Source organism: Gorilla gorilla, chromosome 5, assembly GCF_029281585.2.
Source record: "Gorilla gorilla gorilla isolate KB3781 chromosome 5, NHGRI_mGorGor1-v2.1_pri, whole genome shotgun sequence".
NCBI classification, from domain to species: Eukaryota; Metazoa; Chordata; class Mammalia; order Primates; family Hominidae; genus Gorilla; species Gorilla gorilla.
Genome location: NC_073229.2, coordinates 56,986,014 through 57,010,005, shown reverse-complemented (window position 1 = coordinate 57,010,005; position 23,992 = coordinate 56,986,014). Strand labels below are relative to the sequence as shown.

Here is a 23,992-nt window from a genome sequence, read left to right as displayed (position 1 = left end):
CGGTGGCTCACGCCTGTAATCCCAGCACTTTGGGAGGCTGAGGCGGGCGGATCACCTGAGGTCAGGAATTGAGACCAGCCTGGCCAACACGGTGAAACCCCATCTCTACTAAAAATACAAAAATTAGCTGGGCGTCACGGCGTGCGCCTGTAGTCCCAGCTTCTTGAGAGGCTGAGGCAGAAGAACTGCTTGAACTCGGGAGGCGGGGGTTGCAGTGAGCCGAGATCGCGCCACTGCACTCCAGCCTGGCGACAGAGTGAGACTCCGTCTGAAAGAAAAGAAAAGAGGAAAGGAGAGGAAAGGAGAAGAGAAAAGAAAAGAGAAAAGAAAAAAAGAAAAGAAAAGAAGCCAAGTGTTTCCCGTAGAGTTACTGTGTATTGGGGGGGGCGCACAGGGGTGCCACGAATTGAGCTGCCCACTCCTTCCAGATGCAGGGTTCTCACCTGGGTAGGTGAGAACGGGGTGAGGGGGAGGAATCACGCGTGGGTGGCTAGATTAGTTCCTGATGTCCTCTGATTCCCTACAGCTTCTTCAGCCCCGTTCTAACCCCCTTCCTCAGGCTTACAGGAAAGTGTGTGGAAGAGAGACACGGAAAGACTGAGCATCAGACTTTTTTGGAAGAAACATCAGTAAATGAAAATGGAATTACAATAAAAATAACAAAAGCAATAAACTCCTGACCTCAGTCACAATCATTTTAGTTAACACGCCAGTCCTAATAACAAACACGAGTCCCTGAGACCGCAACCCCTCGGGCACCGCAGGGCGTGCAGGTCTGGGCGGGCGGCGCAGCCTCCCCTGGCGGCTGACCCTGGGAGCGCGGGGAGCGCCAAGCCTCTTCTAGCGCTCACCTCGCGCTCACTCCTGCGCTCGCCGGGCTGCTTGTGCGGGGAAGGGGCGGGGCCCGCCTGGGCTCCTCCCCGGTCGGAGCCCGGAGCTAGGGGGCAGAGCGCGCCCGGCGCTGGTTAAAGAGGCGCGCGGAGGCGGGCGCGGCGCATACTGCTAGTGGCGCGCGGAGGAGCGACGCGTGGAGAAGCGGCCCACGTGTCTGTCCAGAGTCGTCCTGTGTTCTTCCCGCTCCTTACGCATCCGCGGTCCAGGGCGCCCTTTCAGCCCCGCTGGTGTTCGCCCACCCCGGGCCGCGTGAGTGGGGCCCCACGCAGCTCCCCGCACTCCGTGGGCCAACTTGGCCAAGCAACTTTGTCCGGGGAGCGGTGCTTGCGGGGGGAGTACCGGGCACTGCGCATGCGGAGCTCCAAATTCAAACAGCTGTTTTCAGAGGCTGGAGGGCGGGCGGACTGGTAGCAGCTGGGGCTAGGAGAGGCTTTCTCTAGGAGGCGGCCGCTCGGGAGCCATGGTGGACCGGGGCCCTCTGCTCACCTCGGCCATCATCTTCTACCTGGCCATCGGGGCGGCGATCTTCGAAGTGCTGGAGGAGCCGCACTGGAAGGAGGCCAAGAAAAACTACTACACACAGAAGCTGCATCTGCTCAAGGAGTTCCCGTGCCTGGGTCAGGAGGGCCTGGACAAGATCCTAGAGGTCAGTCGCCGCCTGTACCCCCATATACATCTGAAGCTGGCTTGAGCTTTAGGGGGCGCTGAAAGGAAGACCCCTTCACAGCTTTGGGTGACCCTCAGTCCCTGTGGAAGGTCCAGGGGGTGATGAGAGAGCGTGTCTCATCATGGGTCAGGCTTCGAGGATCTGTCGCTCACCCGAGGGACACAGGGGTCCCCCAGACGCGGAGACTCTTTGGAACTTAGTTTGGCCGGAGATAAATTGGAGTTGATTCCCGGGTGAACTAGGCTCCACGGTGTTTCAATGTGGGTGTGACGGTACCTCCCTCCTTGGAAAGAGGCTGTGGGACGGATAAAGGCGTTTATCTTTCCCTGGAGACGCTCCCGGAGTCTGGGAGCCAAGCCTGGTGCCATCCCCTCGTGTCTCCACCTCCCCGCTCCAGGGCCAGTGCCACGCCTGCCAGGCTTTTCTTAAGGAACGTGAACCCGGCAGAGTGGCGGGAGGGTCCCCCAGCCCGAGCCTGGGCAAAATCTTCCGCCCCCAGCAGGGTTCCGGAGAGGAGCTGGAGGCTGTGTGGGGCCCGAACCCACGGGATGAGGGCTGGTGCCTGGAACGCTGGGGCCGCGCTCAGGCTTCCGGGAAGGCTTATCTCGCGGAGACGTCCTTCAAGGGCTTGGAGTAAAACTTTGTGAAAGTAGCAGGTTGCACAAACGAATAATACCCGCGTAGTCCGTTTATGATGGGGGAGGAGAGTGTGTGCGGAATTGGGGTGGGTGGGGGACTTCCCTCCGTGCTGGCATTGGGAACCGCTTATTTTCTGGTGCACAGCCCGATGGGTGGCATTGACCTCACTTAGGATAAACGGGCTGCCTATCCTGGCTGAGACCTTGGGGCCAATTTGGGGACCGAGGCCCTCTACCCCAGTTTCTCGAGGGCTCAGCTTCAACCATCAGCTCTTCTTGGCCTGCTCCCCCAGTGGAATGACCAGGACCTGGGTGAAAGTTCTAGATTGCAGCAGGTAGGGAGTAGGGGTAGATTGTCCAGGGTGTTACCTTGCTCTCAGGGTGAAAGATGCCAGAAAGGAGGTCTGATGAGAAGCAACGTTTAGTCTACAGCAGCACCTCAATACTTTATGCCTATCTAGTCGTCGCTCATTTTCAAGCCTCCGTTTCCCCATGTGAGAAACGGGAATGAGCCCATCCTCGTTCCTTATTTCTGCCATGGACTGTTAGGTTGGAAGCATTTGGAAAACATCAAAATCTTGTCCCCAGATTGATGGACATCACACAGATAAGCATATACGTATTTGCTGGCAGCCGTGTGTGGGGAGACTTGTCCTCCAAGGGGTCCTGTAGAAGGGGAGGTTTAGTCTAGCAGGCTTAGTGTTGCATTTCAGTGGAGAGTCCCTTGCCCTGTAGCAGTTTCCCGGGTAGAGGCAGATGGGAGGTGATGATGGGGAGGATAAGCTTCAGCAGATGGTTGGTTGGTTTACCTCCTAACAGCAAGAGTCCTGGCATGAAGAGTCTACACGGCTTCCTTCTGATGGGCGTCTACCCTGGGGGGTGTGTTGTGGGGAGGGGGTCGCTTTATGATTTCCCTTGAGGAAACAATTCCTCTAGAGAACAAGTTTTTGTTTAGTTTGTTCCAGGGCTTTGTTTAGAGGGGGAAGAGGGCAGGCAAGGATGATAAAGCCTTGAGCTGCCCTCGAAGTGTTTCCCTCTAAGCTGTTGCTCCAACACTGCAGGGGAAGGAAGGAAAGAATTCAAGGCTAAATGTGGGAAAATAAACTTCAAAACACAAGGCAAAGGGAAAGGCTGGGGGGGCATACGGCGGTGGGGGGGTCCAGGGGTTAGGCAGCCGGGTGCAGCTGGTGGTCATAGCTTTGGAGGCTAGACGGCTTCTTAAGGTATTTGAACAAACAAAATGCCTCTTATTTAGCAGTCCTGTTAAATCTGTCAACATTTACCCCCCTACCAAAAAAAAGTAATGGGCAGGTAATATTTAGAAAAAGGATTTGGGCATCAAGCCAGTCTGCTTTGGAGGCTATTATAGATAAGTTGTTGAACAAGGACAGCCCTGTCCTCATCCCCGGCCAAAAAAACTCCCAAACCAACCCCAACTGGGCGAGTCCCTTCCCATCATAGGAAAAACCCCAAGAAATGAAAATGGACAAGTAGAAGCATTTGCTGGCATCAGTTTTAATCTGCAGAAATCTGCCTTGCTCTGCTTTCTTGTGACTTGGGGTACTGCCTCAGGCCTCAGGATATTGGTTTAAGGAAAAATGAAAACTCAAAAATCTTCTTTCCCATCTGGCTGCTTGGGCATTTTCCACCTGATGCTCTGTGTTTTAGCTGGTTCTGAATCACCTTGGAATCATGAAGGAGCCCCTAGCTAGGAATTCCTGGGGTACGACCAAGGGTGGGACAAAGATTGTTGGAAGAGATGGGGTGCAGTCTGAGTTGGGGTTTCTCTTACCCTGAAAGTTGTGTGTGCTCTTTCAAATGTGTGAGAAAGGGAGTTAAGTCAACTTTCTTTAGAAATATCCCCCGAATTGTCAGATACTTCCTTCCCTCCGCTGTGGTTGAAGTGAGGTGCAGGCTGACTTTCAAGTGCTCAGTGACCCGCCAGCCTGGGACCACGTGATCATCCTCTTTCCTGTCTTCAGAACCATCTTGAACCCTTGCTCTCAAGCAAGATCTTTGGTGACTCATTCTCCCAACCTCTTCCTAAATTGCAGACTCACACAAGGGAAGTTAACATTTACAGCACACCTACTCTGTGTTGGGCATTGTGGGTGCTATTATCCTCATTTTATGAGAGAGGGCACAGGCTGGTTTTGCCATCTGGCTCAGCCATTTACCCATCAAGCCATGTAACTTAACTTTGCCTTCCTTTCCTCATCTGCAAAATGAGTGTTTGGTGAGGCTCCAATAGAGTAGAAACATTAGGCAAGATGTCTATAAAAAGTGAACTGGTCTCCTGACCTTAGCATTTATTGAGGAAGGCAGCTTTACCTACCTGCCTTATTTCAGGTACTCTTTACAGTATGTATTCAAGTAAGCAAGCTGAAGCCCAGAGAAGATAGAATGGCCACAGGGACACCACAGGAGGCACAGCCTGTGGGGCGGGACGGGGAGGGGCAATGACCAGGCAGTCTGCCCCAGGAGCTTGCACCTCCCTCTTGGGCCTGTGAAGATTGTTGCTCTGTAACTGAGCTTAGGAAATTGGTTCAGCTGGACCCTGATCTGCTGGAAAATTCTATTTTCTATTTCCCCTAGCACAGGTAATGGCATACAGGCGTCTCCTGTGTTGTTGCCTGGCTGACCCAGCACCTCTGTTACTGAAGTAATACATCAGTCCACCCCTCAGCGCTTCTTATTTTGGAAGTCCCCAACCCCCGTCCCACCAAAAACAGTGGGGGTGTGATTGAAGGGGAGGAATGACAGCCCTTCTCAACCTTCTGCCTCTGGTGGGCAGTGACCAGAAACCGGAAGGATTTGAGAGCCCACCATGCACCAGACCACTTTGAATAAGCACTTTATATACATTCTTATTTTAATTTAATCTTGCAGACCAGCCCATAAATGAGGAAAATTAGGGGAAAAGGCAATGTAACTTGTCTGGGATCACATAGAGCGGAGTCAGTTTTCACATCTAAGTTTCATGTTTCAAAGTACATGGAAATTAGCGAGCATTTATTAAGTATCCACCATGTGCCAGACACTGGGCAAGACTCTCAGGATACAAAGAATTAGGCTACGCTCTGAGCTGCTGGAGAAAAGGATACATAAACCCACTGGGAACAAGACAGTGGGTGTGGGCTACAGAAGACGTTTTCAGGAGGTCGCTTAACGAGGGTCTGGTCCAGCCTGAGGGGTCAGGGAGGGTTTTCGGGAGATGACCTCAAGCCAGAGTGGGGTCTTGGATTAGAAAGAACAGCTGGGAACCTGGGAGGTCAAAGCTGCAGTTAGCCTGGATTGCGCCACTGCACTCCAGCCTGGGCAACAGAGCAAGAGCTTGTCTCAAAAAAAGAAAAAAAGATTACAAAAAAAAAACACCTAATTGGTAAAGGAAGGGAGAAGAGACTCCTAACAGAAGATGGAGAGTGGCCCTTTCTCCTAGCCTGGGGAAGGCAGACTGCAGGCTTCTTGCTGCGGCTCTAGAGAGTCCCTTGTCTCCTGAGGGTGGAGCAGGGTTGCCGTAGGTCCAGCCCTCTGTCTAGCATCCCAGACCAAAGTCCAGGTTTTGCTTGACTGCTCATATAGCTGACCTGTTCCCGGAAGCCTCTTGGATCCCACTGGCCTCCTTCCTTCCTAAGCTCCAAAGTGCTTTCTTGTGTTCTAAGGTTTTCCATGTGTACCTCCTTTCATTTTCTGGACCCTTTGGACTGGTCTATACACACTCCAGTCCAAAGTAGTAAGGCTAGTTCCAATTTTGAGGTTCTGGCACTCTTTTAACACCAATCCTGCTCCCCAGATTTGAAAAATAAAACCATGAAATATATGACAAAATTACATGTGGCCAAAATGCTTAGAATGGGGTACATTGAATTTTTTGGAAAGCTGAGGGTTAATATAAACACCCTCTTTGTCTCAGGCCTTGTTGGAAATTGTGAAATGCACTGGTCCACTTAACTGCCTTTGTAAGTAAAAGGAACACAATAGCTCTTTTGGTTATGGAGGATCTTGGAGGCCTCCACAGCCTTGGGTCCGAGCTTGAGTTCTTACTGGCTAGGACTGCAGAAGTGGAAAGTGGATAAGCTGGTTTTTTGAGAGGAAATTGAAGAGGTCCCTTCCTAATGGCTTGTTTCTTATTTATGTTCCACTCAAAAGTTGAGGACAGCCAAAAAAAAAAAAAAAAGCCTTAGTCTGCCTTAGTTAACTGCTCTGGTTAGAGGTTTTTAACAGTGAAAGTAAATGTTTATTAAATTGCTTTGAGCGTTTTACTAGAACCCTTAGGATGATTACAGATGGCACAGTAATAGAGAATTATTGAGGGTAGAAATTAGCAAGTGTTGAAAGTTTCCAGTGGGGGTGGGGGATGCAAAGGAGGTGATGATTGTTGCTTTTAAATATTTTCCTGGGGTTTTGCCCTATTTATAGTCTGGCGTTTAGAAGAAACAAAATCCCCCGGTTTTGGATGCTGTGCTTGGCTGGCCCTGACCTCGGGCCAAAGGCTTTCATCTTGAACTTGGCTGTTTGCTGGCAGATTGGGCTCAGCCTCTGAACTGTGTGTGTGGTTGGTGGTGGTGGGAGGAGGGAGAGAAGTGCAAGGTTTTGGGGAGCAGAGGAGCCAGGCCCCTGAGTGGAGCCTCCAAGACAGTCTTTGTCCAAATTGGGATGCTGTATTTGCATGGTGCTGCAAGAACCAGTTGGCCAGAACTGGGGTGGTACAGAGAAGTGAGGTAGGAGACCATAGGAAAGCACATGAAATAGGTTTGCCTCCTTCCAATATTCCTTGTAGGGAGTGGAGAAGATGGAAGCAAATCTCTTTGAGATTTCATTGAGTCCCCAGGGACCTCTGGAATAACGCAGAGGAACCCTTGCCTGTTCAGTTCTTCCCAAGTATGGCTGTACATAGAGAGAGGATGTGCTGCCCTCAGTAGGGATCTTTCTCCAGCTGCCACTGCAGGGCCTTGGTGGTGTTGCTGAAGGAATCACCATCCAAGCAGTATGTCTGATGGTTGTGGGAGGGGCCTCTGAAGCCACACCATAGTTTGCTTAGAATAGTGTATGGCACATCGTAAATGCTCACTAAGTGTTAGCTGCCATTTCTGCTACACCCAGATATTCCTATGCTGCAATGGAGCGGTCCCTGCACAGGTGTGGTGGGAATCTAATTGGTATTACAAAGAATCAGGAAGATCTTCCTAGAACAGAGAGAACGTCAACTGAATTTTTTAAACACAAAAAACACAGAAACATATAATTTACCATTTTAGCCACGTTTAAAAGCCCAGCTCAGTAGTGTTAAGTATGTTGACCGTTATGAAACAGATCTCCAGAGCTTTTTCATTTTGCAAAACTGAAATTATACCCCCTTCAACAACAATTCTTCTTCTCCCTCTCTACCCAGCCCCTGGGAACCACCATTCTACTTTCTGTTTCTGTGAACTTAACTACTTTAGATGTCTCCTAAGTGGAGTCATATAGTATTTCTTTTGCTTTGTACAGTGGTACAACCACTGTGAAAAATAGTATGGAGTTTCCTCAATTAAAAATAGAACTACTGAGTGATGCAGTGCTCCTACTTCTGGGTGTGTATCAACCAAACTTCTAAAGAACTAGAAGAGGGATGGGGATGGTGGCTGTCTCTTGCCCATAGCCCTTGGGGAGGTGTTCTGCAGGATGGACCCAACAGGCTGTAGCCACAGGCCAGGGAGGTGAGAGTTACATGACTAAGCTCTTCTGGGTTGCCAAGGAATTTGAACTCCATCAAATTTTTGCAATTTTCAAGTAGGGGAGGGAACAACATTTCAGAAAGTTTCCTCCACAGCCATTTACAGCGTAAAAGAAGTGGAACATTCTACTCTAAAATAACGACATTTCTGTGGGCTGATCCCTTCGCTCTGTGGGTGTTCTGATAAGGACACCCCCTCCTTCCTTTCTCCTGCTGATGTGATGTAGTGTGGGTTTTCCCAGAAAGCTCATATTGCCTACAGCCCCCAGAAAAACCCACTGACCTTCACGCTCTAGTTCTTTTCCTACTACGAGCCCCTTAGGTCCAGGTCTGGGTCCCTGGCCCAGCCAAAGACATTCCGTCTCCCGTTTGGTGACCTTCCCAGATTGCATCTTTGCTATCCCTTTATGTAGAAGTGGGGGTGGTGTGCTCCAGTTGTAGCTCTGTTCAGCTGCCTAAGGCCTCTAGGCTTCTGGTGAGCAGTTATCCCAATCTCTGAACCTCAGAGACCTGGATACAGTGCAGATGGAAAACAGAAGGGGCCCTCCCTACTGGCTATCCTTTCTGTGCTTGATGAAACCTCAGATATTGGAGAGTCTTTAACCCTCTGGAGATCAGTGCAGCTGAGGAAAGATAATTGGGCCGCAGTGGTGAAATGAGAGGAAATACAGTCCAAAGTGCTCAGTGGTGGGTTGTAGATGGAAGAGGCTGGAGAGATGGGCAAATATTGAAGGGGCTGGGGGGATTCATTTTCTGTTTTCTGAGGCCTGTAGCCAAACTCCTTGGCCTGTGGAAGACCTGGCTCCAAACAAAACACAGCCCCTGCCCTCAGGGGGCCCCTAACCTGGAGGAAGAATAGTAAGGAGCTGCTACCAGATTGATGTTGGTAAGTGCACCTGGGGACTCCAGGTGTGCACCAGGGCAAGAGATGAATTTTTACTTCTGCACTTAGAAGAAGGCAGGCTTGGAGGGTGAGTGGCATGGGCAGTAGCCCTGTGAGCATTCTGTGGAGTGCCTACCAGGTGCCAGACATTGGGCTGGGATGTTACCTGTGTCTCCTTGAACCAGTTTTGTGGGCTAGGTATTGCTATTCCCATTGGACAGGAAACCAGAGGCCAGGTGACTTGCCTAGGTCTACACTGTTGGATAGAGGACTGAGATTGAATCCCTCATGTTGACTTGGAAGCTTCGGTCTTGTCCATAAGTGGAGGTGGAGTCAGGGGCTGGGAGTGACAGGCTTGGGCAACCAATAGTTAACAAGCACTTACTTGGCCACAGGCTGTGGGAGCCACTGATGTGCATCATCTCACTGAATCATGGCAGCCACCCTCTGCAGTAAGTTCTGTGATCAGCTCGACCTCACAGTAGAAGCAACAGAATGGAACATAGAGATTGAATAACTTGTCTGAGGCTATGTAGCTAGGAAGTGGAAGGATGAGGTTTTGAACCCAGAGCTCACACTATGAACTATTCTCTTCTATGTGAGGCTACCTTGAAGGTGGGGCAAAGCAGGGAGCAAAGCATAGAGGCGAGAAAGTGCAGGGCATATGTGGTGTCCTCAGTCTTAGGGTGCATGGGGCTAAGAGTTCAGGATACTGAGCTGTGTGACTTCATTGAGCTAGTCATCTCATCTGCGAAATGGGATAATAGTACGGTATGTCCGTCATGCCCATAGGGTCTATGTTAACATGTTAGTGTGTTTAGCACATGTAACAGGTGACTGGCTATGTATTAACTGCTGTTCCTGTACCCAGTTCCTCTGTGTACTCTGTCCCTGACACCACCCTGCAGGACCCATCATGCAGTGAGCTCCTAATCTGGAGATGGGGACAAGGGAACAGGATAAAACCCATCAAGTTTCTTCTAGTGGAGTCAGTCACCCACTGTTTTCTGTTTCCTGCAAATTAACCACCTAAAACAGTTGATGGTCAATACCTAAAAATATGGACGGTTTCCTTCTTTCTTTCTTCTAGCAGGGCTCTGCTCAGTCCTGGCTTGTCCCAGGCCTTGGTTAAAACTTTTCTGGAGAATTCCTGCGTCTAGATGGTCTCATGGGTATTCTCCTGGGATGATGGTTACCCAGGGTCTGGGATCAGAGCTGGGCCCTCACTCGGGGCAGACACCACCCACCTCCCCTCTCATCTTTGATTGGCTTTGAAATGTGCATTCTTTTTCCTCTCATCCATCTAAATATTTGGGTTTCCTGCTGAAATATTTAGGCAGGGCTGTGTACTTCTGGCTGTTGTCACCTCCCGTGCCCCACTGTAATCTGGCTGCAGCTGCTTAGCTGGGCCCCTCCTATGAGCGGGGATGCTTGCCCCCTGAGTCTGGGAGAGAAGCTGTGCAGCTGGTAGCAGGACCCGCTTTGCTCAACGGTGTAGTCTCCAGTCCTGCAGGGCTGCCAGGGGCCTTGTTGGCCACATTGGGTGGGGAGGACACAGCAGAGCCCCCTTCCATTTGTCTGAGTGCTTCCGTGCTTGGGGCTAGGGATGAGGAACCCTCATCTGAACTACTGTGTAGGAGAAAACTGATTCTAACCTGTGTTCTACTTTTACCTGTACACCGGTTTATGCTGTGTGCCCCTGGCCAGATTTTCCCTCTCTGGACTTGTCCATTCATTCCGAAAGTCTTGGAGTGCTAGTTAGGTCCAGCTAGACCATTTGCAACCTTCGTGGGCAGTGGCCATGTCTTCCCAGCCCCGGGCCTGTGTTGCCAGGCCTAGCTCTCAGGATGCTCAGTGAGTGTGTGGATTTCAGTCTTGCTCAGTTTGTTGTGTCCGTCTGTCCAGCACTGTGCTCAGCTCAGGGGGATGCCAAAAGCTGTGTGGCCCTTTTGGTTGGAAGTCTAGTCAGTGCAGCCAAGCCTCTTGCAAGGTCACAGCAGAGTGAATGAAGCCAGGTGCCCCAGGCCCAGACTCTGGTCCTTGGTCTCACAGGCTCTAAGTCATGGAAGGGGTAGGGGTGCCATTATTTTATTTTTATTATTATTATTTTTTGAAACAGAGTCTCACTCTGTTGCCCAGGCTGGAGTGGAACCTGGTTAAGGACAGGTATTCAAGTCACACCTGGGATTTAATACCACCTCTCTGCCTTTACAAATTGTGAGGCCTTGAGCACGTTGCATCATCTGAAAATGGAACTAATTATACCCCCCTCACAAGAGGAAATGCCTGTAAAGCTCACTCAGTGCAGCTTCCAGCTCGAGGCAGCCCTCAAGACCAGCTTATTGTTATCCTCTCCCCTTTGATGGAGGGACTTTACAGAATAAACTGCTCTCCCTGCCTGAGTCTGTTTATCTCCAGGAGCCCCCTCTTCTTCTTCCCCTACCCCCCATCCCTTGTTCCATCAACTTTTCCCGAATTCCTTTCCCCTGTGAAATAAGGCCCAGGCAGCAGAGGTCAGCAAGAGCACATTGAGCAGGTCTGCCCTTGGTGCTGGAGGGCAGCCGTGGTTTTTGCTTTCAAGGAACTTGAGACAGAGCAAACCATCCAGCTCCTCATTCAGCAGATATTTTACTAAGCACATACTATGTGTCCAGACCTGTTCAAGGACGGCTGCAAGAGAATGAGCCCTGGTCCCTGCCTCTCTGTGGAAACCAAGAGGGCAAGTTGGACGAGCTGGGGCAGGAGAAAAACATCCCCGTGCCCCTTCCTTGTGAAGACTTCTTTAATTTTCAGAGGCTTCTGAGAAGTGGAGTTGGCGGGGAGGCCCACACTGTTTGCAGTGGAGAAGGGTAGTTCCCTAGCTGGGGTCACCTTTGGCATGACTGGAGCCTGCACCTCTCCAGGGGGAAGGAGCAGAAGTATTTGCAGGGTGTTGCCAGCAGCACCAGGTGCACCACCCAGTCCTCTAAGATGCTTGCAGCTACACAGACTGTGCTCGTGTGCATCCCAACCTGCCCTTACCATGGGTCTCTGCGGACCCATTCTTCTGAGACCTCCCTTCTATGACTTTTGTGGGCCTGACTCTGGGAGGTCTGGCAGCCAAATGGATGCCATCCCATTCACTAGATGGGGACACCAAGGCCTGGTGAGGATTAGCTGGGGGCAGAACAGTCTCTAGAACCAAGTTCAGATTACTCTAACAGCACGGCCTACCCAGATCCAGGCCTTTCTTCTCTGGGTCATTCTCACTTTATTTCTAATCCCTTTTAAAATGGCCTTTAGGCTGGGCATGGTGGCTCATGCTTATAATCCCACCACTTCGGGAGGCCTAGGCGGGTGGATCACAAGGTCAGGAGTTCAAGACCAGCCTGGCCAACACAGTGAAACCCTCTCTCTACTAAAAATACAAAAATTACCTGGACATGGTGGTGGGCACCTGTACTCCCAGCTACTCAGGAGGCTGAGGCAGGAGAATCGCTTGAACCTGGGAGGCGGCGGTGGCAGTGAGCCGAAATCGCGCCTCTACACTCCAGCTTGGGTGACAAAGCTAGACTCCATCTCAAAAAAAAAAAAAAAGGCCTGTGAGTCAAAAAACCTCTTGATGGTATTTTGGGGTGCAGACTCCTTCTACTTACACTAAACTGACCTACCTGATTTCCTAACCTGCCCCAACACACCCGTTCCTGTGATCTTGAGCACCAGCTTCTCCTCCCACTAGTTTTCCAGATAAGAGGCAAAAGTTGAAATTGTGTTGAACCCCAGGCTGGGAAAGGAGGATGTTTTTCTGGGCCAGCCAGGGCCTCAGGCAGAAAGGATCTGATGCCTCCCTGCTCCCCAGGGAGTCTCTCCAGCCCTGGACTTTGCTCCTCCTGCGTCTGCACCCAAGGAGCTGTTGGCTGGTTTCTCCAGCCTGTCTTGGAGGTTGGCAGGGGGTGGCTCATGCTCTGGGCATTTCTCGTGGCAGCAAATCATAAAATGTGAGGCTGGAGGGAGCTTAGTGGTTATTTAACTGGCCTCCAGCCTCCTGAGTCAAGGCCCAGACCTTTGGAGGTTATGTAACTTGCCCAAGGTTACTCTGCTCACCAGGGGTGGGGGAAGTACAATAAGAGCAATTAGAGCTAAGTGGGGGCAATTAGGGAAGGCTTCTTGGAAGCAGTGCGGGCAATTAGGGAAGGCTTCTTGGAAGCAGTGCCCCAAAGAAGAGATGAGCTGAAAGGTGATTGCCACATCTCCTGGTAGGGCTCCCATCAGATCACTGCTCCAGCAGTCAAGGGTCCTGACAGTGAGATCGTGATCTCAAAACTCAGAAGACCCGCCGGCATCTCCTCCTTTGTCCTTAGACTAAGCCAAAGCCCTGGCTGTGGCCCTGAGTGATTTGGACTCTGCTGCTTGTGTGATCTCGCCTTTCTGGACCCCTGCCGTTGATCCCAGTCAGCCACACTACAGACAGGAAACTCCAGGGGCCAGCTCCTAACAGAGGAGAGGCATTCCACACCCCTGCACACTAATAGCGAGTTTCTTTTTCTTTTTTTTTTTTTTGAGATGGAGTTTTGCTCTTGTTGCCCAGGCTGGAGAGCAATGGCATGATCTCGGCTCACTGCAACCTCCGCCTCCCGGATTCAAGCAATTCTCCCACCTCAGCCTCCAAGTAGCTGGGATTACAGGCATGTGCCACCACACCCAGCTAATTTTGTATTTTTAGTAGAGACGGGGTTTCTCCATGTTGGTCAGGCGGGTCTCGAACTCTTGACCTCAGGTGATCTGCCCGCCTCAGCCTCCCAAAGTGCTGGGATTAGGGGTGTGAGTCACCACCGCGCCCGGCAGTGAGTTTCAACTTTTACAAAGAACTCGACGTTCGTATCCACTGATGACAGAAGGGACTTTGGGAGGTGGTAGCAAGGATAGTCACACCAGCCCCGCATGTCAGCCATAACGGGAGCTGCTGTGGCCTACATCATGTCGACTTCCCAACAATGATAAGTGACAGGCACTGTGGGGAACCTAATTTTGCAAGGTAACTGAGGCAGAGGGTAAGTAACTTAGTGGAGGTCACATAGCTAGTTAGTGGCCTGAACCCAGGCCCTCTGAGTCCAGAGCCAGAGCTCTGCAGTTGCAGTAGAGGCTGCCGTGTCCTAAACTGCTGCCAGTCTTTCGAATCTTGCTAGGCTATAAGCTACTCCTTGAGACTGGGTTTTCCACACACACTCCATCACTCCCAGCACCCAGGAAGTGCCCCGTGCGTGTGTTAGCTGGCCCCTTTGCTGCCCAGCTCTGCACTGTTCAGTCTTCCAGGTTCTGACACCAAAGTACTGCTGTTTTCTGACCACATTGACCATATATAGTTTTTTTGTTTTTGTTTTGTTTAGTTTTATTTTGAGATGGAGTCTCACTCTGTCGCCCAGGCTGGGGTGCAGTGGTACGATCTCAGCTCACTGCAACCTCCACCTCCCAGGTTCAAGCTATTCTCCAGTCTCAGCCTCCTGAGTAGCTGGGATTACAGGCATGCACCACCACGCCCTGCAAATTTTTTTGTATTTTTAGTAGAGACAGGATTTCACCATGTTAGCCAGGCCGGTCTCCAACTCCTGACCTCAGGTGATCTGCCTGCCTTGGCCTCCCAAGGTACTGGGATTACAGGCGTGAGCCACCACGCCTGGCCCCATATATAGTTTTGTTTGACATTTTGGCTATGTAAGTGGATGCCACAGCTCAGAGGTGGGGTTGTTAACTCAATCCCCAGCCCCTCCCCCTACGACTATCCTGACAGCCCTAAGAGGCCCCTGACTTTTGTTTACTGCTTCTAACGCCTGCTACTTGACAGGTTTGTGGTCAGGGGACCCTGAGACTAAAACCCCCAAGGAAGAATCAGGTAAGGGAGATAGAATTGCCTCTTAGCTGCGTTTCTGTCTGACCTGCCAGTCAGCTAAACCCATGCTGTGTCACATCCACTCGTTTGGTTTCCCTAGGGTTAACCTCTGGCTGGACTGTGGTCTGCACCTTGGGAGGGTATCGCTTTAGTCTTGCCCACATGGCTTGGAACAGGTTATTCTGTAGCATGCCAAGGACCTCAGGGCGGGGCCCTTTATGGATGTTTATTTTGGCTTGGGTACCCTTTGTGTCTAATGCAAGGTTCCTGCTCCTCTCATGCCCCCAGTGTGGGATGGAGGTAGGCACCTATTCACAGACTCTCTGGAGGAGAAAGACGTCCATCCCCTACCTTCCCTATCACTCCTGTTCAAATAAAATTCTCACCTCCCGGGCAGTGGAATGCATCCTGACAGTGTTAGCTTTGGAAGGGTGCCCTTCTCTTCTCAGCATCCCTGCCCCCTTCAGAGCAGCGAGTGGAAGGGCTGCCTCTCGCCAAGGGGATAAGTGCTGAGTGGGCGAAGTGGGGTGAGCCGAGGCAGTAGTGTCTTGTCAGCACCCCCCGGGTTAGCAGGAAAAGGGAGGGTGTCCTGATTAACAGCTTTTCAACACCTCACCTCCCCCATCTTCCAGACTCTAGCCTCAGCCCTGCAATCCACCCAAATGCATGGCCCAGAGAGTTGGACTCACCCACAGTTGGGAGACTAGAAGATAGCTGAGTCCTGGGCCAGCTCTGCTGACTTGCTGTGTGTTTAGGCCAGGTCACTGCACCTCTCTGAGCTAAGCACTTGTTCAATAAGGCCAATTAAACACTTAGTGCCCACTATATGCCCAGTGCTGGATTAAGGGTTGTGGGAATGAAGTACTGGACATCATTTCTGCCTTTGGGGTTGGTAGGAACGTATCACCATGCAATGCATATTGTGAATTGAGTGGGGTTGGGGCATATTGTGAGGGCCTCTGCGCTTCAAGGTAGAAAAGTTCCTGTAGGCTTGGGCTGTTTAGGTGGCTCCCCTGACCCTGGTCTGGGGGTTGCCTCCTTTCTAGCTGCATTGCTGTCTAGGATCCCCTGCCCCGTGTCAGAGGACATTGCACGGGGACTATTGCCTGGTCTGCACCCTTCTCTGCCCTCCCTCCCTACAAGCCCTCGGTTTTTACCTGATTGGATCCAAAACCTAGCACCAAGCATGAGGGTAATTATTAATGAATGTCCTGAACCATGAAGCCGTGTTTCTCTCTCTCCTTTGTCCTGTCTCCCAACAGCCCCCAAGCCCAGAGGCAGCACCAACAGAGCCCTCCTCTGCCCCTCAGCTGGGCCCACCTCCTAGGAAACAATCTGGAAAACTGTCACTAGCCCCTGCAGTGGGTGTCCTGCCGGCCAGATTCTCCCCCAAGCCAGCAGATGTGCTGGTGCTGACCATACCCCTCTGCCCGTCATCCATGCAGTGCCCTCCTAGCTGGGGATACTCTGCTCTGTTTGGACAGGTCAGTAGGTTGCCTGGTGAAAGCATGTGTCAGCATCGCTCTGGGAGTATGTCTGTCTAAACCCAGGGCAGGCTCCCACAGCTGAGGCAGGTACTTTTGGGTCCTGTTCTAGAAGGTTGCTGTCACCACCAACCACACTGGAAATTCAGAGTTCACAGAACTCAGTTTTGGCACAGCCTCTCTTTTTGGAATGCTCTGAGACTGAGAGCTGCTGCATATGGTCAAACCCTTCATCTCCACCTACCCACTGTTGGGGTTATTGTGTACACATCTTTTTTTTTTTTGAGACAGAGTCTCACACCATCACCCGGGCTGGAGTGCAGTGGTGCGATCTCGGCTCACTGCAACCTCCACCTCCTGGGTTCACGCAATTCTCCTGCCTCAGTCTCCTGAGTAGCTGGGATTACAGGCCCACACCACCACACCCGGCTAATTTTTTGTGTTTTTAGTAGAAACGGGGTTTCACTATGTTGGCCAGACTGGTCTGGAAAACGGGGTTTCACTATGTTGACCAGACTGGTCTGGAACTTCTAACCTCATGATCCGCCCACCTCAGCCTCCCAAAATGCTGGGATTATAGGTGTGAGCCACCACACCCGGCCTGTGTACACATCTTAAAATTTTCCCTAGACTCTAAGCTGCCTGAGGCCGGCTTCCCACCTGTGTATACACATTCTTACACCCCTCTTCCCCACTGCTCTGCACACAATTTAATCTGTGCTTATTGAACTGGTGGGCTCTGGCCTGTGGCATGGGAGACCCTTAGACAGGCTGGAATAAGGGACCTGGTGCTTCCATTTGGTGTTTCTCAAAGTGGGCCTGAGGCATGAACCAGACTTCAAGTTATACAAAATCAAGATGAGGAGGGTGAGGAAAGCAGGAAGATGCAAGTTAAAGTGTGTGGTTCTCTCCGTTAGTATTGCGTCATAGAAACTCAATTTAAAAACAGAAGCCAGGCAGGGCCGAGTTGGGGAGACAGGATTATTGATGACTTTTTCTTTCTCTGCCTCTCACATTTTCTGTAATGTGGTTGTATTGCTTTTATAACAAATAACTCAATTTTTTAAGGGATAAAATATATGCATGTACCATTAGCCACTTCCACACTGGTTATTTTTAATGTGTGAGGTATACAAACATCTGGTTTTAGCAGAACATACTCTGAAAACCAGTATCCCTTTTGTAATCACTAACAGTGTATAGTTGACCCTTCGTATCTGTGGGCTCCAAAGGACTGACTGTGGGACTTGAGCACTGCAGATCTGGGTATCTACAGGGGGTCTTGGAACCAATCCGCCTCCAAGGATACCAACCTGGATTGGTTCCCGGGGACTGTATTGAACACCTGACTGGGAGATGCTCTGGTCCTAGTTCATTCATGTCTTTCGAGCCTAGTTCATTCTTGTCTTTTGAGTCTTTAAATTTAGCTAGCAGACTGCTAGCTTCCTTGGCAGCAGTGCTGTGGAACGCTTTGAGGAGAAGGACAAGAGAAACTAGGTGAGCCTTTGGTCTGCAGACCAAGTTGGAGGTAGTATACCAGGACAGAGAGTCACCAAGAAGAGAGTGTGGCAGGGCCAGGGACACCCATCCGGCTGTTTCCAGTGTTGATCCATTTCCCACACAAAGGTGGTGGGGGTGTGGTCTGGGAGGGGAGTCCTGCAGAGGCCCATGGACAAGTGCAGCCTTGGACCCACTGTGCTCTCAGCTCCACCTGGTCTCGTGGGGGCCCAAGACTTGCCCTGTCCTTCAGATGAATGGAAAACACAAGCACAGGCAAGACTTGAAACAGCACAGGACTGTTTGTAATCCAAAGTCAGGAATGTGCTATGGACAGTGGCCCATGGCATGGGTCATCCTGAGGGTCCAGGGGAGGCAGGCTCTGCCAAAGGAGGCTGCAGGTAGGATGTGCTTGATACAGTCTTGGTACTAGTATGGTAATCACTACCCACATGCCGCTATGCAATTTTACCTTTTTGACTTAATATTACTAATCATTACACCTGCTTACTTATTTATTTTTTGAGACAGAATCTCTCTTTGTCACCCAGGCTGGAGTGCAGTGGTGCCATCTTGGCACACTGCTACCTCTGCTTCCTGGGTTCAAGGCATTATCCTGCCTCAAGCCTACTGAATAGCTGGGATTACAGGCATGCATGACCACACCTGGCTAATTTTTGTATGTTTTGTAGAGACGGGGTTTCACCATGTTGGCTAGGCTGGTCTTGAACTCCTGACTTCCAAGTGATCTGCCTACCTCAGCCTCCCAAAGTGCTGGGATTACAGGCCTGAGCCACCGTGCCTGGCCTGCCTGCTTAATTTAATTTTTTCTTTTCTTTTTTTCTTTTTGAGACAGAGTTTTGCTCTTGTTGTCCAGGCTGGAATGCAATGGTACGATCTCAGCTCACTGCAACCTCCATCTCCTGGGTTCAAGAGATTCTCCTGCCTCAACCTCCAGAGTAGCTGGGACTATAGGCATTCACCACCATGCCCAGCTAATTTTTGTATTTTTAGTAGAGACGGGGTTTCACCATGTTGGTCAGGCTGGTCTTGAACTCCTGACCTCATGTGATCTACCCACGTTGGCCTCCCAAAGTGCTGGGATTATAGGCATGAGCCACCGCACCCAGCCTGCCTGCTTAATTTAAAATTAAAACTAATAAAATTCAATTTTAGTTCTCCAGTCACTGGCTACATTTCTAGTGCTCCGTAGCCAGGGGGGACTGCGCAGATACAGAGCATTTCCATCATCGGAGGGTTCTCTTGGGCAGTACTAGAGTATTGGGCCAGAACCCGAGGTTTCTAATGCCACATCTGGCCTCCCTCTGCGCCTCGTCAGCTTTCATTTCTGCTCTGGTCCTATCCACTGGAAAACTTGTAAGCACAGCCGAGGCGAGCGCACCCCCTGGACCAGCTGACAGAAAGCATGTGTTTGTGCAAGCCGTGTGATTGCCTTGCCAGGTCAGTCCTCATGGACTCAGATTGTTCAGCAGTGGCTCCCTTGGAGGTGGACCAGGCTGTAGAAAGAGAATCCTTTTTCATTGATCTCTGACTTGTTGCTCATAGTCTCCAGATTCCTTCTAATGGCCTGCTCCAGCCCAGCCTCCCCACTCTGCGGGGAAGCACCAACTATCCCTCAGCTCTTATGGTTCATAATGTACACTGATCAGGTGATTTTACCAGCTAAGCAGGTATTTCTCTTCTTAGGGTGAAAACTATCTTCCCACCACAAATCTAGAAGGAATGGAAGAAGGGGACGGCTAAAATTTTCAGTTTTCCAGGTTTTTTTAGGGCCCATGGTGGGGGTCCCGGGCCAGGAAAGGTGGAGTAGGGGAAGGAGAGGAGGGGCGGGCACTGTTTTTAGGATGGGTGGAACACCTGACTGGGAAATTGCTCTGGTCCTTGTTCATTCATGTCTTTTGAGCCTCAGTTCCCCATCTGTGTTTGGGCTTCTTGCTCTGCTTCATGCTCCGTTGCTTGGGCTTGAAGGGGCATGGAGTGAGCCCCTGGGACTGTCCTGGCCTCGCTGTTGGTTTGTTGGCTGCTTTCTCTGCCATCTTCTGCTGTCATGTCCCTCTTTCCCGACTCCTGCCTGTCTCTTGTTAAACTATGAGATCCTCCTGAGCAGGGTCTGTGTCTTGCACTTCCTTTATTTTGCCCAGTGCCTGGGCACATGGTTGGTGTTCAGCAAACACTTAATGAATCAGTCGACCCTGGTTTGAGCTGCATTGAGCAACAGAAGTTTGTCCATGACTCTGGCCCCATCTTTGTTGGGTTAATAGGTTGGGTGGGTTGCCCTGTGCATGGGTCGGGGAGCTGGCGCCTGGCTAGATCTGGCATTTATAGCAGGTGTGCCCAGCTACATTTTTGTGCCTCCAAAGAGGGGCATGGCCCAGGGGTCCCTAGGGGGAGTGAAGGTGAAGAGAACCCCCTGTTCTACCACCTTGCCCTCCTGTTCCCCTACCCTTCCTGGGAAGTAGCCAGGAGCCTAATTTTACACATGGGGAGAGGGCCAAGGGACTGTGTCCTGGCAGTCCACTGCTTGGTCAGTTGTTTAGCTCTCAGCAGCCCGGGATGAAGGGCTCTGCTTCAGCAGGCTTGAGGGGAGACGGACCTCCCTGGGCAAGTCTGACAAGTGGCTGCCCCTGTTACCACTCACTGAAAACAGTTCACAGGGGGACAGGATGCAGCTGTGTGAGGCATAGGGCCTGCTCCCCTGCCTGACTTAGAAACCTGGCACATTACTTTCCCTTCTTTCATTATATCCTCCCGGCCACATACAAAGCACTCTTACCCCACAACCCTAGACGTTTGTAAACAAGAAGTTCATGCATCGGGAGCATCTCTAACTTGCCTGTGTACCAGCCTTCCTGCTCTCTATCGAGCCTTTTGATCCATAACCTTGAGAATTGATGAGGAGGTGGCATCGTTCCCGTTTTACAGGTGAAGAAAGCGCAGTCATGACTCCAGGCTAGGGAGTAGCCAATGCTATACAGGCTCATCTGTCAAATGTTCTTTCACTCCACCAGGAAGGCTGAGGCCTTGCCAGAGCCTGCTTGGGTGTTAGGGGTTAAACAGGCTTGGAAATGTCTGTGCTTAAAATCCCAGCCCTTGTGGAGGAGAGAAAGGATGTGCGTGTGTCTGAGGCATGGCCCTCGTTCCTTCTGCCTCTCGCATTTCACAATGGGGCTGTGTCTCAGAGTGAAGAATTTCCATTTCCTGTTGCCTGGCCTCTCATCCTGGGCCCCAGGTTAGGGGAGTTGGAGGTTTTTCCAACCCCCACCCCATCCCTCACCTCAGCCTAGCCTCTCTGTACTAGGAGGGCCTGGCAGTATTTTTCCATACCTTCAGCACAAAATGGCTCTGTTTCTTAATCCCAGTCACGTCCCACGCCCCAGTTGGCTGGGGATGGATGGTGGGCGGGGGCAATGCATACAGGGCAGAAGAGGCAGGACAGCTGTGCCTGGCTGGCCTCTCTGCTTCCTGGCATACCTGGATGGTGAGGGCAGGGGTAGTGCATGGTCAGGGGATACCAGCCACATGTATAGGCTCCCTCTTCTTTCCTACACTATTTGGGGATCGTCTTTGAATTGCAACCCTGTGGTTTCCAAATGGGGGCCTTGGTGACCAGAGCCCCTGGGGTAACTGATGTGTGGCCTGAGATCTGAGTCAGGGAGGCTGAACTTTAGGGTAATACTCCTAAATACTCCTTTTGCTTTTTTTTTTGAGACTGAATCTCTCTCTGTCACCCAGGCTGGAGTACAGTGGTGTGATCTCAGCTCACTGCAACCTCCACCTCCCGGGTTCAAGCACTTCTCCCTGCTTCAGCCTCCTGAGTATCTGGGACCACAGGCATGCACCACCATGCCCAGCTAATTTTTGCATTTTTAGTAGAGATGGGGTTTCACCATGTTGGTCAGGCTGGTCTCAAACTCCTGACCTCAGATGATCTGCCAGCTTCGGCCTCCCAAAGTGCTGGGATTATAGGTATGAGCCACTGTGCCCAGCCTCCTTTTGCATCTTGCCCGGTGATTTTGAGGTTGTTGGGCATTGAGATCTTGCTCTTGTCTCTAATTGTGACTCAGTCTTCTGGTGGGGTTTGCGTTCAGGATCTGGGGGTCATCATGGCAGAAAGCCCCCTCCCCCCCTGCACAGAATGCCATCCATCCCAAGATGTCTGTGCTGGTTTGCTGGTAGTTTCTTATACAATTTATTTCAGAGAGGATGGAGGCCAGCTGTTGTCTGTCTCCAGACGCAGACTGAACCAAAGGAAATGGGCTTGGACTGCAGCCGGAGGGATTTAGGTTAGAGTCAGACAATAAGGAAGGATTTCGGGACAGGTGGTTGGCTCTCAGGAGGATCCTGCAGGGGGCTTTGAGAAGAAAGATGGGGGCAAGATCATGCTCAGAGGCCATGGGTGGATGAGAAAACCAGCTCCTTGAATGAGCTCCCTGGGGGCCCGGTTTGGGTGGGAAGGGGAATGTTGTGTATTAAGCAGGCAGGGAGCTTACTTCATAGGGGTAGAGAAACCCAGTGGCCCCACCCCGGTACAGGATTAATCCCATCCTGGTTCCTCATAGGCTTTTCTTTTTTAATTAATGAAGAGGTTTACAGTTTAACCACTTGATAATCTTAAACAAATTATAATAAATGGGTAGACTTAATAATCTCTTATCAGAACCTCAGCCCTCAAGGATGGCAGTTACTTATTACCCCAAGCTGCCAGCCACAGGCACAGGGGGAGAGGGAGGAGGGAAGAGCAGGTGAGGAGGCCCCTGGGTTGGGGAATTTGCTAGGTTGTCAGGGGCATTCTGAGAGGCAAGAGGTAGGGTAGTGTCAGCCCCAACTGTGTTCAAGGATACAGGTGTAACCTAGAGAGACAAATGTGGCACAGGGGTCAGGAGCCAGCTTCCTCCCAGGGAGGTAGGAGTCTGGCGGTATTGGCGGTGGTGAGACTTGTCCTTAGAGCCCCCAGCAAGGGGGCCCAGGGCAGGCAGATGTGTCCAGGAGAACAGGACTGGCAGCCACAAGGATTAAGGAGCCTCATGGATCAGAGCACCCTTCCTTCCCACTGCTGGAAGAGCAGGAAATCAGCAGCATGCATGGGGAGAGCTGGGGCCATCAGGCCTTCAAACACCCTGGTATCCCTCAGCTCCTACCCCCCACCCCCCCCACCCACCTGCCTCCTTCCTCTGGAATCCTGGCGGTTCCAGAGTCCGCAGGGGAACTGACTCACCAGGGCTAGAACCTCTGGGGGCTTTGGGCTTGCAGACAGGTAGGGTAGGGAGGAGGCCCCGGAGCCTGGAAACAGTCATCAACCCGCACTGTGCCTGCACCTGTCTGGGCTCCCTGCCTTCTCCAGTGGAGCTAGAGCCCACCGTCCAGCCTTGGAAGGCACACATCTTGGAGACTCAGTCATTCATTGGCAAATACTTGAGCACATACTAGAGCTAGGTTCTGTTCTGTGATTAAGGGATGCATGAGTCTCTCCTTGTAGGGCTCATGATCTATTTAGGGTAGATAACTAGGAAGCCAGAGAAACAGATGCCTAGTAGAATGTCAGGTAGTGATGAGTGCAGTGAGGTGAGGAGCGGGAGCGGGACGGAGGCTTAATATTCCAGGTGGCATGGCCTCTTTCAGGAGGGGACATTCAGGTGAAACCTGATTGAAGTGAGAGTGAGCTGCAGGAAGGCACCTGCAAAGGCACAGGGGGGTGAAGAACTGCTGAGCCGGAGGGACTGGCCCATGCCCAGGAGGTGGTAAATGGAAGGAGGGCATTGCTGTCAACACCTAGCCTAGCTCCCCAGCTCTGGAGGCCACATGCAGCAGACACAGACCCTCAGAATGGAGGCGTCCTCCCCAAGCCCCTTGTTCTATTCACAGAGCAATAATAGTCACATTTATTTTCCTTCCCAGTGCTCGTTTCTGGAACACGCCCCATGTGCCCAGCACTGAGCTGTTCATCATTTTTTTTTTTTTGTAATCGACGCGCCAACACAGTGAAGCCGTGACTCTTGTTTTCCAGATACGGAGTGTTAAGCTCAGAGAGGTGATAAGACATGCCCCAGGTAACCCGCTAGTGGATGCTGGAGTCAGGATTTTGAACCCAGATGTGTCCTTTCCCCTCTGCCCTCTCCCCTGTGCTGCTCAGGGAGGGCCCCACGCTTGATATTTGTGTTGGAGGGACTGGCCAGCCCAGCTTGTGTGCCAGTGCAGACCTGGGTTTGGGAGGACAGGAAGCAGGCCAGCACGTGAGGGGCAGCTGGGCGGCCCGTGAACTGCACCTCCCTCAGGTCATTGGCCCGGGATGGGAAGGTGATGAGTCAGCAGTTCCCACAGCCACCTTT

The 23,992-nt window shown here is 51.4% G+C and overlaps 1 protein-coding gene across 1 annotated transcript in view; it reads left to right on the top strand.

Annotated features, from left to right (window-relative positions):
* The first annotated feature begins 891 nt into the window (after positions 1-891).
* KCNK5 (potassium two pore domain channel subfamily K member 5) overlaps positions 892-23,992 on the top strand; it is a 40,589-nt gene continuing 17,488 nt past the window's right edge. Inside the window, exon 1 of the mRNA XM_031012499.3 lies at positions 892-1,540. Within this exon, the coding sequence (XP_030868359.1) occupies positions 1,355-1,540 (186 nt within the window). The 5' untranslated portion in view covers positions 892-1,354. The remainder of the gene's footprint in view (positions 1,541-23,992) is intronic.